General features: G+C 35.8%; 1 protein-coding gene across 2 annotated transcripts; it reads left to right on the top strand.

Annotated features, from left to right (window-relative positions):
* Nucleotides 1–6,005: 6,005 nt before the first annotated feature.
* On the top strand, nt 6,006–11,948 carry LOC110865881 (GDSL esterase/lipase At5g45960). 2 transcript variants are annotated; one of them, XM_022115216.2, is made up of 5 exons: nt 6,007–6,334; nt 8,869–8,999; nt 9,094–9,327; nt 9,858–10,113; nt 11,635–11,948. In XM_022115216.2, exons 1-5 carry the CDS (start codon nt 6,082–6,084, stop codon nt 11,823–11,825), a joined length of 1,065 nt encoding a protein of 354 aa, XP_021970908.1. In that variant the 5' UTR covers nt 6,007–6,081; the 3' UTR covers nt 11,826–11,948. The 2 variants fall into 2 exon arrangements, with proteins under 2 accessions (XP_021970909.1, XP_021970908.1); XM_022115217.2 differs by lacking the exon at nt 9,858–10,113 and having other exon boundaries at nt 6,006–6,334; nt 11,635–11,828.
* The last annotated feature ends 1,432 nt before the right edge of the window (nt 11,949–13,380 follow it).

The following is a 13,380-nucleotide window of genomic DNA, read 5'->3' on the forward strand; positions in this document are numbered from 1 at the left end:
AGAAATTGTTGCCTTTGGTGGAGAGAAAAAGAAAAGAGGACATAATTGTCCGTCAAAAGAAATTGAAAACCTACGACAAAATGATAACCATACCAAAGTTTGATTGTTCAAGGCTTTAATTGGGTCCCCAGGATAGATTCAATCAAAATGTACGCACCTGCAGCACGTCTGATGTTCAAAATCAACAAGATGAACATGCAGTGTACATTTCTTCGCTGTGTGATTGAAGAAAATGTGTTTGTTGAACAAACCAACCGGGTGTGCGAATGCCTTGGCGTGGATTGAACAACCGCACACTACTTCTGAAAGAGAAAGACAAAGACCTTTGCTGGTGCAATGTGGAAGACCAGCCGGACCCAAAGGTTTATGATCTTGTTGCTGTGAAGAGATTTCTCAGTAGCTACAAAATCGACTTTGAAATCCACACCTGGTGGATATCCAGTTTAGGAGAGCACTCAGATTCCTTGCAATGCACGAAGCAGTTGCAGGATACAGTTTTGAATATCTAATCTCTCCTATACTTGTTGATATTTAAGTTGCTTTCTGAATTATATCATCTCGTACAACACTCTTTGGCCAGACACGTTGATCTCGAATATCACCTCACACGTGATTGCTTTTAAAATGAAGCTCGTCAATGTTGTCATGGGCCACACCGAGTACCAACATGCCAACTCATTTTTCCAAAATTCGATAAATCATTTCTGATTAAATTAATTTTGGTAAACGACATTGAGGTAGAACATGAGTTAACCCACATCGGAAAATCGTTTTTGTAAATACCTTTGTGTTTTTAAAATTTATAATAGTTTGTTGATTTTAGGGGGAGTAAATTCAAATTTGAAAATTCAAAAATAGTGAAAATTTTCAAAACGCAAAAACAATAGAAAATCAAAAATGAGTTTCCTGGCGAGAAAAAAAGAGAAAATGATAGTACATCAGTGGTCTGTCCAAACCTCTTTAAATCTTAAATGAAAAACGATAAGAAGCTCTATATAAGATGTATCGGTAGGCTCACAATCATTTTAAAGTGTGCAGGGTGATATAAATCCTTAATCTACTGAAGACTGTGTGCGAACCGCTCATTGGCATATGGTCTTAGTACCAAAATTTCGTTTGAGAGATTGCCGAGGTTCTGAGATATGTGGTCTTTATGCTATTTATCATCTGGGTAACATGGTTGTATCTTTTACCGAAAAAATAACGGGGACGAAGTCTAGATCTTCCATGATACTATACATACGTGTACACATTGCATACGACCTCAATAAGTGATCAACAATCACATGTCCGCAAAATAAGTGATAATATATCACAGCTTTCTTGCGGGAGTCAAGTTCGTCTCTTTGCTGTACGATAGTACTGACCTGTTCACGGACTTGCTCTTGTGCCCTCATGCATCTGAAAATCAAGTTCCTCATCAATAAGTGATTCAATCACATAGGGCTTGTTTTCAATCAAAATAAGTGAGTTTCTCACATCATATACGGTCAAACAGATGATAAATGGTATACTCACCGGTAAGATGAACTCTCGTGCATACCTTGATACGGGAATGTGTCGTGTGTGGATGAACACGGGTCGGTAAATATAAATCATACTTTAATGTATCCGCTCGCCATGATTACATCTGATAAGTTGAGCTTATGTGGACAACAATACCGATAATTGTTATAGGATGCTTATCTAAATGTTAACTAATTGAACAAAAAGAGCGTTTTGGCGTGACCGTACACTGATGTGATTCTCTTACCCTCGAAATTCGCAAAAAGAATGTCTGTAAATATTTGTTTACTGCTTTCTTTTCTGCATCTTTGTATATATTTATTTATTGCTTTCCGTCTTTACATTTGAAAAATGAAAAATTCCAAAAAGATTTTAGGTGTGTTTTAATATAAATTTTATAAAAGTCAAAAAGATTTTGCTTCTAGTTTATTTTAATTTGACCGATGTTGGAACTCGAGTCTATCCTACCCAAAATCCTGATCGTAAGCCGAAAACAATTGCATCTTCATAAACAGTCAAAGTTAACAAGTTTTGAAAGTAAGGGATTAAAATTGAACAATTTTTAAACTTTCAAACTGTTGTCAATCGGTGTTTAATTGAGATTTGATCTCATATGTGTCGTTTGTTTAATTTATCTATATTCTAAGCGATTGTTCTTATTACGCGTTTAGTTCTGTTGTTTGTGAAGATGTGGCATTCAATCTAGCTAAAGACAAAGAGAACGTGTCAGATGACAAGCCGTAAAGTGAAGATTCGACATTGATGCAACCAGAAGATCAAGATGATCAAGTTGCAGCTGACCACTCATCAACACCGAAAGGATCTGAAGTATTGAAGATCAAAAGATTCACGAGTATCATTCATGGGGGAGTTTGTTGATACACTCCCTATTTGCGACACGTGAAGACCTTTTAAAGATCCGACAATGTGAAAAACGAACCATCACGAGTAGCGTCCAAGGGGGAGTTTGTTGGTACACTTTATGTGGACGCGACTCGACTCGGTTCGATTCGGTTCAGTTCGACTCGGTTAGGTTTGGCGCAAGCCCGACGTAGCGACATTCCTCTATCGTGCGCCCCAGAGTTCGACACGCGAGGCACGAAGAGCCACAAACCTTCCCGCAGGCACATCATCCATCACATCACCATGATGATGTCACAAGATTGACTAATACTGCATTTCAAGAATACATGAACGTGCATGGTTTTGGACCAATCAACTTCTTGGGCCAATCAAATCACTTGGGCCGAATCCCATAATCCAGCATGCACATGACGAAGACTCATTGATTGGCAAAGTCACATATGACGAACACTCCTTGGATTTCGTCAATATATGTGTGACGAACACCCCCCTGATTTCGTCAATATGTGTGTGGCGAAATCCCTGATTTCGTCACACATGGTTTTCGTCGCATGGGTTTTCGTCGCTGGATAGTATAAATAGCTAAGTTGTTTATCAGTTTAGTCATGAGATCATTGTGAGACTCCATGAGATTATTGTGAGACTCCATGAGAGCATAGAGAGAAACTGAGAGTTTATCGTCAAGCATTGTGTGTATGTGTTTGCAGTTTGTTCTCATCCTTTTAATCCAAGTGAATCTTTGATTATCTGTCTGTGTTATCCGCTTTACATTTGTTTGGTTTGCACCTTTACGGGGATTCCGCACCCGTGATAGTGTTTGTGATAAACAAGGATAGGTTTTCGTATCGGATCCTCCGGGAAAAACGGACCTACAGGTCTCGTTCGTTCAATTGTGTTCGTGAACGTTCGGTAAGGTGTTCGTGAACATTCGTTCATTTGCGTTCATTTATGTTCGTGTTTTAATTAAAGATTTTTATTCTTTCATGTATTTTATCTATACTTGTTATACTATTAAACTTTATTATATCATTACCCTAACAATTAAACTAGGAAACCCTCTTTCACGTTGTTTATGCATCATTTCCCTTTCTTTGCTCATTATTTACATCGACAAATATGATCTACCTCCGTTCCACAATAAGGGATTCAAGTTCTAGTACTACTCTCTAGGCCATCCACCTTTATCCTTCATCGCGTTCGCCAAATTTATTTGTGTTTGCTTGTGTTCGTGAACCGTTCGTGAACACGCTCATTTTCTTAATGAACGAACACGAACATAAAATCTCGTTCGGTAAGTGTTAATGAACCGTTCGTGAACACATTTATTTCCTTAACGAACGAACACGAACAAGGTCTCGTTCGTGTTCGTTCGGTTCGTTTACAGCCCTACTAGGGATAGTTCAACTGTGTAAAGATCAAATACAAATTGTTTTAACATACAAAATTACCTTAACACGAGAAGTAAAGAAAGCCTTTTTTAGAAAAAAATCACATCTACTTAAAAATGATGTTTAATTACAAAATGTATAAAGAAATAAAAATTTGTCATTTTATAGTAATACAGTAATTACTATAGAGTAATTATAATTACTCTACAAAATTACTCTACTAGTATAAAATTATCATTTTTTTTATTTTGTGACTAAAATACATGATTAATACGACGGAAAAAAATATTCAAAAAAATAATAAAAAATCTCTCCTTCATTTCTAACGTTAATGTATTTCGTATCTTAAAACCATATGTACAACCCTACTTCAATTAATTAGTTACCGCACAAATAACAATATTTACTATTTTGTTAGAAGAAATAAAAATCTTCTTCAAATAATTTGGTTTCCCAAACAAATGAAACTAAAAATATGAGTTGCATTTTTTTGTAACTTTGTAGATGAACTTTAACATCTTTATTTACAACTAGAAGGAATACCCGCGCTACGCTGCGGGGTTTCGGTTGATATCTATTTTGGTTCAGTATACCAATCGAAAGAAATATGCTCAAAAGGATATCGATACATGTTTTACATCGACCAAAAACCATAAAAATAAATTTCAATTGGACACCAGGACGAATTGATTTTAAATTAATTGTAAATGGAAACGTAAATGTTATCTTAAATATAGCTTTAATGAAAACAAACGTAAAACTAAAACACTAAACATAAGAAAACTAAAAAATAAAAATAATAAAGTCCAGAAAAAAATCAACAAAGAAACAAAAAAGTTAATAGGATAAAAGCACTATCCACATAATTTGCTAATTGGAATTTGCGTTAAAGTGTAGACCAACTGAAAACATACATAAAAATAAGCATGAAAACGAATTATATTTGACACATATTTCTGAAGAAAATTTACGTCGAATCATAAACCAACTTAAATTATATACCGACGTGTGCATAAAAATAAACACGTAAGAAAATAGTTACGGCGTGTTGTGACGTGTCGAAACGTAGAGTGACTCGAATTTATAGCATTTAATGAAAACGTATTATATTTTACTCGATGTGTTTCCGAACAAAATTTCGTCAAAACGTAGACCATTTGAACACGTACATAAAAATAAGCATGAAAACATATTATATTTTAACCGGCTCATTTATAGAAAAAAATTACATCAAAACATAAACAAACATAAAATGTACATAATAATAAGCATAAGGAATATATTATATTTGACCCAACTTATTAACGGGAAAAATATACGTCTAAACGTAAATCAATTTAAATTTATAGAAACGTGTACATAAAAATAAATACGTAAAACTTGATTACAAATTTTTTAGAAAGTTAAGAGGTTGAAATTGTTAACATTGAAAGTTAAGGGGTAAAAGTTTAAAGAGAAATAATAAAGACAAAAAAGAAAAAGTCAAAATGTAAAAAAAAAAAAAAAAAAAAAAAATACTACTGTACATCCCCTTTGAATTTGTAAGGTTATAGAATTTTCCAAACAAATAACATCCGGAACTACATGTGCGGCCATTAATGCGAAAATGACCATTACTAAACACACAATGTACTGTTAGTCCTAGTTTTGCGACATTTATCTATAATGGATTGTTACATATCAAACGAGAGAACTCAACGCAAAAGACTAGTCTGATGGATGAGAGAGCCTATTTTGTATATAAACCCCACATCAGTTGCCCATACAACCGATGTGGGACAAGCCCCATACCTAGCAATGGTATTAGTCCATAACAATCGACCCTCCTTAAGGGCCAACGTCCTCGTTGCTCACGGCCATGTTGTTCACGGCTGGCTCTTTCCAGGCCACCACTACATGGGCCACCACTCCGAGCCTCGTTGCTCATGGCCATGTTGGTCACGGCTGCCTCTTTCCAGGCCACCACTAAATGGGCCACCACTCCGAGCCTCGTTGGTCACGGCAGGCTCTCTCCAGGCCACCACTCCGTGGGCCACCACCCCGACTTCTGGCTCTGATACCAATGTTATATACCAAACGAGAGAACTCAACCCAAAAGACTAGTCTGGTGGGTGAGAGAGCTCATTTGTTATATAAAACCCACATTAGTTGCTCATATAACCGATGTGAGACAAGTCTCATACCTTACAATGGTATTAGTCCATAACATGGATTTCATTATATAAGCTTCCTATCTATGTGCTAAATTCCCGTATATTATTCCCATTTTCCCCTTTCATTACACTTCAAAAATATAATCTTACACTTCTATATATGATCAGTTATGATGGAGATGGTCATTCTCTTTTGTCTTTACGCTTGTTTTTGTATAAGCTCTAGCAAGGGCACAATGAATCAACCAAAAAATGTCAGTGTACAAGCAGTCTTAGCATTCGGAGACTCCACGATGGATCCGGGGAATAATAACTACATCAAAGCTTTGTTCAAGGCAAACTTCCCCCCTTATGGAAAGGATTTTATGGGCGGAACACCGACTGGAAGGTTCTCGAATGGGAAAATCGTTACTGATGTTTTTGGTACCTTCTCTTTTTTATGGTTTTTGGTACATTTGTTGTTCTGGGAGAGGAATATAGAATAATCAATAATGTTGATGGAAAGTTTAAGAGAATAATTTCACTTATATAAAATGATAATGAGAGGGAAGATTAAAATTAACAATCATGTTTTAACTGTTAACATTTTCTAAAGAATCCTTTTATGTTGTACATAGGAATTTTTACACAAACCCTTAAACATTAGATGGGTTAACATGTTATAATAGCAGACCATAACTTGATTATTTTCATATTGATACTTCGGATTGCCAACCCAAACAAAAACACAATGAGGGAGTTTATTGTGATAGCCATAATCGTACTTGATATTTTCTAGCAAACGTGTGGAAAAAATATAATGAGGGAGTTTATTGTAATACCAAAAGTTGTGACTCACATTATTCGTAAGGTAGGGAGTTTATTGATATATTAGCTAGAGATCGACTTAAAAGAAAAAAAATTATTGTAAACGGGAAATTAACTACGCTCAATTTAACGAACATATAGACTTAATTGAAGTAAATATTAAAACCAACAATCTAAAATAAAACCATAACTAAAAAAAAAAAAATCACTGTTATTTTGTAAGTTCCACAATCCACACTTCTTCCGCATTCCCACCTATCCACAAATGAGTCACTCAATTATCAAGTTTCTTAACACAGGGCTTGGCAACAAATGAGTCACTCAATTATCAAGTTTCTTAACACACGGCTTGAAGCCAGAAAGGCTAGATACGTTCTAACAAACGTTTAGAAAACCCTAATATAATAAACTTCTTATAATATTACAAGTTGTCATTTGCATGTATAGGCTACACTCACAAATGAGTATTAAGTCCCGTCAAAGTAAACTATAAGTTTACTAGAGACTTGAATGCAATAAAAAGTGGTAACCAATATATTAATTTCGGTCAACGTAACAAAACATTTAGATTTAAACAAAAAAACAAAAAAAAAAATGAAAACCAACAATCTAAAATAAAATCTAAATTATTAAAGGAGTAAATTACAAGTTTTATCCTTTATTTTTGTACCAAATTGTAGGCGGTGTCCTTTACCTTTAAATTTGACGAGTTTTGTCCTTAACGTTTAAAAATCCAGCACGTTATGTCCTTTAGCCTAAATCCAGTTAGATTTTTTGGTTGAGTATGGTCATGTGCCTTGCACATGAAGTCATTTTTGTCATTACACCTTTTCAGGGGCTATTTTGTAAAAATAATTTATTCAGGGACTATTTTGTACCAAATTTATTAACCACAATCCACCACCACCTCCTCCTCTCCACCATCCTCCTCCTTACCACTACCACCGTCACAACCACCGATCTCACTGATTCCAACAACCTCATCCTCCAAAACTCAACAAATTCCGTTGTCTGGAGCTCGTTCGAAAACCCTACCGATACGATTCTCCCGAACCAAAACTTCACCGTCGGAAACCCCTATCAACCACCATCGTCCACCTTCAGAATCCATCCAACCACCACTGTCCTCCACCCAACCACGACCGTCCACCACCATCCTCCACCACATCAACCATTCAACACCCACCCACCACATCCACATTCAAAACTTACACCCACCCTCACCTGTAACCACCCACCCTAAATCATAACCACTACCGTCCACCACATCCACCCGCCTTTTTTCTCTATCAACCACACCATAGCACCCCCAACCCCACTGCACCAACCCCAAATCTTCATTAAACCCTAGAAATTGTTCAAACCCTAGAGAGAAATAGAGAGAACGAGAGATGTACGACATAGATATATACAACAAATCCTATTGCCACCGTACTGAGAGAGACATTGGAGGTTGGTTGTTGGCGGGAAATGATTTAAGTGGGGTCGATGGTAGCTGTGACGGCAATGGTGGAGGGGATGGTGGTGGGCCTGGTGGCTGTGAGGGTGGTTGGGGTTGTGGTGGCTATGAAGCGGTGGTGGCTGAAATCTAGAGAGAGAGAGAGAGAGGAATGAAAGAGGGGTAGAGAGAGAGATGTGTGAGATAGATAGAGTGTGTGTATATATAATATAATATTGGTTTTCTAAATTTATTTTTGTTTTTTTAATAAAATGTATTTGAATTTATAGGTAAAAAGACCAAATTGCCCTTGGGTAACCAGATCTAACAAAAAAAATTTTAACTAGGTTAGGGCTAAAGGACGTAACGTGCAGGATTTTGAAACGTTAAGGACCAAACTCCTCAAATTTAAAGGTAAAGGACACCGCTTGCAATTTGGTACAAAATAAAGGACAAAACTTGTAATTTACTCTTACTAAAGAATTTCATATGATTATCATTTGTAAGAATTATGGATAGTTTTTCTATGTTATTTCGTATTTCCATCGGTCCCTCATTCAAATCAGCAATATCCTATCGGTATTCCTATAAAAATTAGTTACTAATCTGGCTTAAAACATAAAAAAAGAAGTTATAATGCAAACACTAGAAATTATTGGTGTTTTAGCATTTGGATTTGCATAACTAAAATACATTTATATGAAATTATAAGCCAAGGAATTAGGAGTGAAGGAGTATCTTCCGGCATATCTAGACCCTTCCATACAAGACAAAGATCTTCAAACCGGTGTTAGTTTTGCTTCTGCCGGCTCTGGATATGATCCCCTAACAACCACAATAACGGTATGCGTCCAAAATGAGTAGTAAAAACCAACTGTCATCTATTTCATTTATGTTCTGTATTTGACTGAAACTGTTTGTTTTGGTTGACAACTAGTCGGCTATACCATTACCAGTTCAGTTGGACATGTTCAAACAATACATGGGGAAGCTCATCAAGAAAAATGGGAAAGAAGTTGCCAACAATATAATCAGCAACAGTGTATTTTTTATTTCTGCAAGCTCCAACGATTTTCTGCTAAACTACTTCTCTTTTCCCACCAGAAGATCACAATATGATGTTCGTGCTTATAATGATATGCTGGTAAAGCAGGCAGTAGGCTTTGTACAGGTAATGAAACTTCTTTCAGTTTTCGATGATCAATACCTTCTGATGCAATTTCCAAGTTTTTAATTTATGACTTTGATAACTATCTTTACACCAAAACCGGGCATTTGTCACTATATATGTCGTAAAATTAGCGACAAGTTTCCAACCGAGATCGTAAGGGCCGCAAAGTAGCGAGATATGAGGTCGCAAGGTTGTAAATTTTGTATCCTCAAATTTTTCGGTCACAAAATTCATAAAAAGTAACTGATCAAAACTAAATTAAAAAACACCGGCGGTCGCAAATTAGTCGCAAAGAGTAGCCTGTCGCAAGCTGGTTGCAACATTTGCGACTTGATAAACAGTCGCAAAATTTTGGTAGCAAAATTATCCACTTATTTCAAAATGGGATTACCCACTCAAGATGTTTGCAGTTTGCACCACACTTTTGTAGGCGAAAGGCTATTTGCGTCAAATAACATGTGGTCACAATTAATCTGTTTTCTAGTACAGTATCTATGTTCTTACAGATGTTTTTTTAAAATTCACTAAAGGATTTACACAAACTGGGAGCAAAAAAAGTAGCTGTCCTTAGCGCAGCGCCAATCGGCTGTGTACCATTTGAGAGAACTTTAGCTGGAGGAACACATAGAATGTGCGTAGACGAGTACAACAAAGCAGCACAATTGTTTAACAGCATGCTAAAACAACAGCTCCAACTGCTTGCAAGCAGCCTTCATGAGTCCAGGGTTGCCATTGTTGATTTCTACAATCCACTCATAAAAATTCTTGAAAATCCTCAGCAATATGGTACTCACCTTGTTTAAATATATTGTTATTTTTCCTTAAACCGTGAGTTACCGGATCACGCCCCCACGACGTTGGAGGTGATCTGGAATTATACACTGCCCCTTGGGACGTTATTGCCAGTGAAAAGGGTAGGCGCGATGCATACAACACTCGTGAAGTGGGATGGGTTAGTGGGCCCCAAGCTTTTCAACCGATCAAACCTTTTTCCTTTTTTTTTAATTTATTAGTTTTAATTATTATTTTAATGAGTGGTAGATAGTGAAATTTTTTAAGCCATCAGACACGCTTTGTGAAAAAAAGTGAGTGTGAGATTATGCCTTCGTGCTAGTACTTTGACGTGATAGTAAATTTGTGAAACAATAACACATTGCCTCTAACTCGTTTCTATGAGTCTAAAATCTTTCTTGTAGGTTTTATATAGAGCGGTCCCACTTTGGTAGGTACGGTCGAAAAAAAAAATTTACTAGAAACAGTTATCATTTAATTTGCTAGGTCACCCAGAACATAAAATCTAAATTTTGGAAAAATTACAAGTTTTGCTCTTTATCTTTATACCACTTTTCAGGCGGTGTCCTTTTTAACGAATGTTGACAGACGGTATCCTTTACTAGGTATTTTGTTGCAAGTTTAGTCCTTTACACCCAACTCAGTTAAAAAACTCTGTTAATTGTTGATAGGCGGTGTCCTTTACTAGGTATTTTGTTGCAAGTTTAGTCATTTACCTAAGTATTTTGTTGCAAGTTTAGTCCTTTACACCCAACAATTAACAGGGTTTTTTTTTAACTAGGTTGGGTGTAAAGGACTAAACTTGCAACAAAATACCTAGTAAAGGACACCGTCTGTTAACATTCGTTAAAAAGGACACCGCCTGAAAAGTGGTATAAAGATAAAGGACAAAAGTTGTAATTTTTCCCTAAATTTTTATGTAGATGCTGTAATTTGGCTTGAGGGTTTTAGTCTTCTGTCTATATATCCAAGCTACTTTTTGAGTTGGTGACACAGCTCTTTTCCAATTGAAAAGTACACCTCCTTAACCTAGCTAGTGAGTGTGCCATGTTTTACCTATGGTCTCATTGTACCATATTTGTCTTTTGACATCCAGTAAGAGTGAGAGGTCTCTCCATGACCAATTCGGTGAGAGGTATTATTCTCTGTATATTATTTTGAGAATACAAAAGGTTACACTAAATTGACAATACAAAAGGTTATATTAGATAAAGGACAGAGAACCAATGGGGTGGTGGTCTATTAGCAAATGCAATGCCTTTAAACACCTTGGATGAGGAGGTCATGGGTTCGAGTTTTATAGACGACAAGAGTAAAGAAATTTGCTGTTAAAAAAAAGGATAAAGGATAGAGAAGGTTACAATACAAAAGGTTATATTAGATAAAGGATAGAGAAAGTTACAATAGATACAAAATAATTGAACTTTTAGATTTAGTCCTAATACATACATTTTGACTTTTTAAATTTTAATGTGTGTTTCTGACCATTTTTTTCCCTTTTGATGTTTTCCATAGGCTTGGAAGTCACAGATAGAGGCTGTTGTGGAACCGGAGATGTAGAATTCAGTTTCTTTTGTAATAAACTGAGCCCAACATGCAGCAACACCTATAAATTCCTATTTTGGGATAGCATCCACCCATCAGAAAAAGGATATAGCATCTATGTCGATCAAGTTCTACCAGATTTGGTCAAAAGTTTGTTCTAAGGTCAACAGATTTAACTTCTAAGATAAATTGTTGGTGTTGAAATACTGGACCTTGTTTATTTATGAATGAATAATACTTTGGTTCTTATGTATCGAAAGAAAGTAAGAAAAAGTTTGTACACCCGAATCGACCATTGCCACAGCCAAAACCTTCCCACAAGTTTTTGCGATGTTTTTGGGCATGAGAAAAGACATGTTTTGTCACAAAAGCAATATTTTCGTAGAATAAAGCGTTAGATTTGTGGCGGTTTTCTTGAACTGAATGGCGACAAAGTTGCGACAATTTGGATCAATTAGCAACGATAGTTTCCTAGCTATATGTTATCAATTTTATAAGTATAAATATATATATATATTTATATATATATATATATATATATATATATATATATATATATATAGGGTGGAGTTATTGTAAAAAAAACCAAAAGTGTGAGAAAGGTAAGAAAGAATCTCAGCCATTAGATCTAAATTAATTGAAAAGGGTATAATTGTAAATGTATTAACAAATTCAAATATGGTAATCCTTGATTTAAGGATTTGGAGAGAGAAAATCCTTGATTTAAGGACTTATAACCATCCATAATCAGAGCATGTTCATGACATGGTGTTTTAAATAAATTCATAGTTCAATTCATGGTGTTTTTACAAAATAATATAACATCATTCAGTAAACAAAATATAACACCATTCAGTACTCAAAATAACACCATTCAGTACAAGATATAACACCATTCAGTAAACAAAAAATAACACCATTCAATAAATAATATAACACCATTCAGTAAACAAAAAATAACACCATTCAGTAAGCAATATAACATCATTCAGTAAACAAAAAATAACACCATTCAGTAAACAAAATAACACCATTCAGAAAATAAAATAAACACCATTACTGAAAAGAAAAAAAACACCATTTAATGAAAAGAAAATAACACCATTCAGAAAAAAAATACCATTCAGTAAAGAATATAACACCTCTGTATCATCTTCTCCACTTCCGGCACCACCACTGCCGCACCACCATTGCCGATCCACACCACCACTGCCACTCGCCGCTCGACATGGATTCCGTCACACGCACACCTCCTCTCACCCCCACTATCTCGATTCCCTCTCTCTATTCTCGATTCTCTGGCCACCGGCACCGCTTTTCCGGAGGTTGCCGGCGACGGTTTCTCCAGCAAAGACACCCCAACCCCTTCGTTCTCTCACCCTCGTTCTATCACTTTAAAGAAACCCGACCGGACTCCGGCCGGCGAAGTCATCAGAGCCGGTGTGAATGATTATAACGATGTTAGATGATGATGATGAGAGTGATCTTTGATCGTAGATGGAGATCATCTGGAGACAGAGAGAGATATATATTGTAGGGATTTTGATTTACAGTTTCTATTTTTGAATTGATATAAAGACTTTATTACCCCTAAAATTTTCAATTCAGTCCAAAAAAATAAACCAAATTTTACAATTTGGTCCTTATTAATCTCAACCATTAGATCAAAGATCTAATGGTGTAGATTCTTTCTTACCCTTCTCACACTTTTATTCT

Source organism: Helianthus annuus, chromosome 6, assembly GCF_002127325.2.
Source record: "Helianthus annuus cultivar XRQ/B chromosome 6, HanXRQr2.0-SUNRISE, whole genome shotgun sequence".
Taxonomy (NCBI): domain Eukaryota; kingdom Viridiplantae; phylum Streptophyta; class Magnoliopsida; order Asterales; family Asteraceae; genus Helianthus; species Helianthus annuus.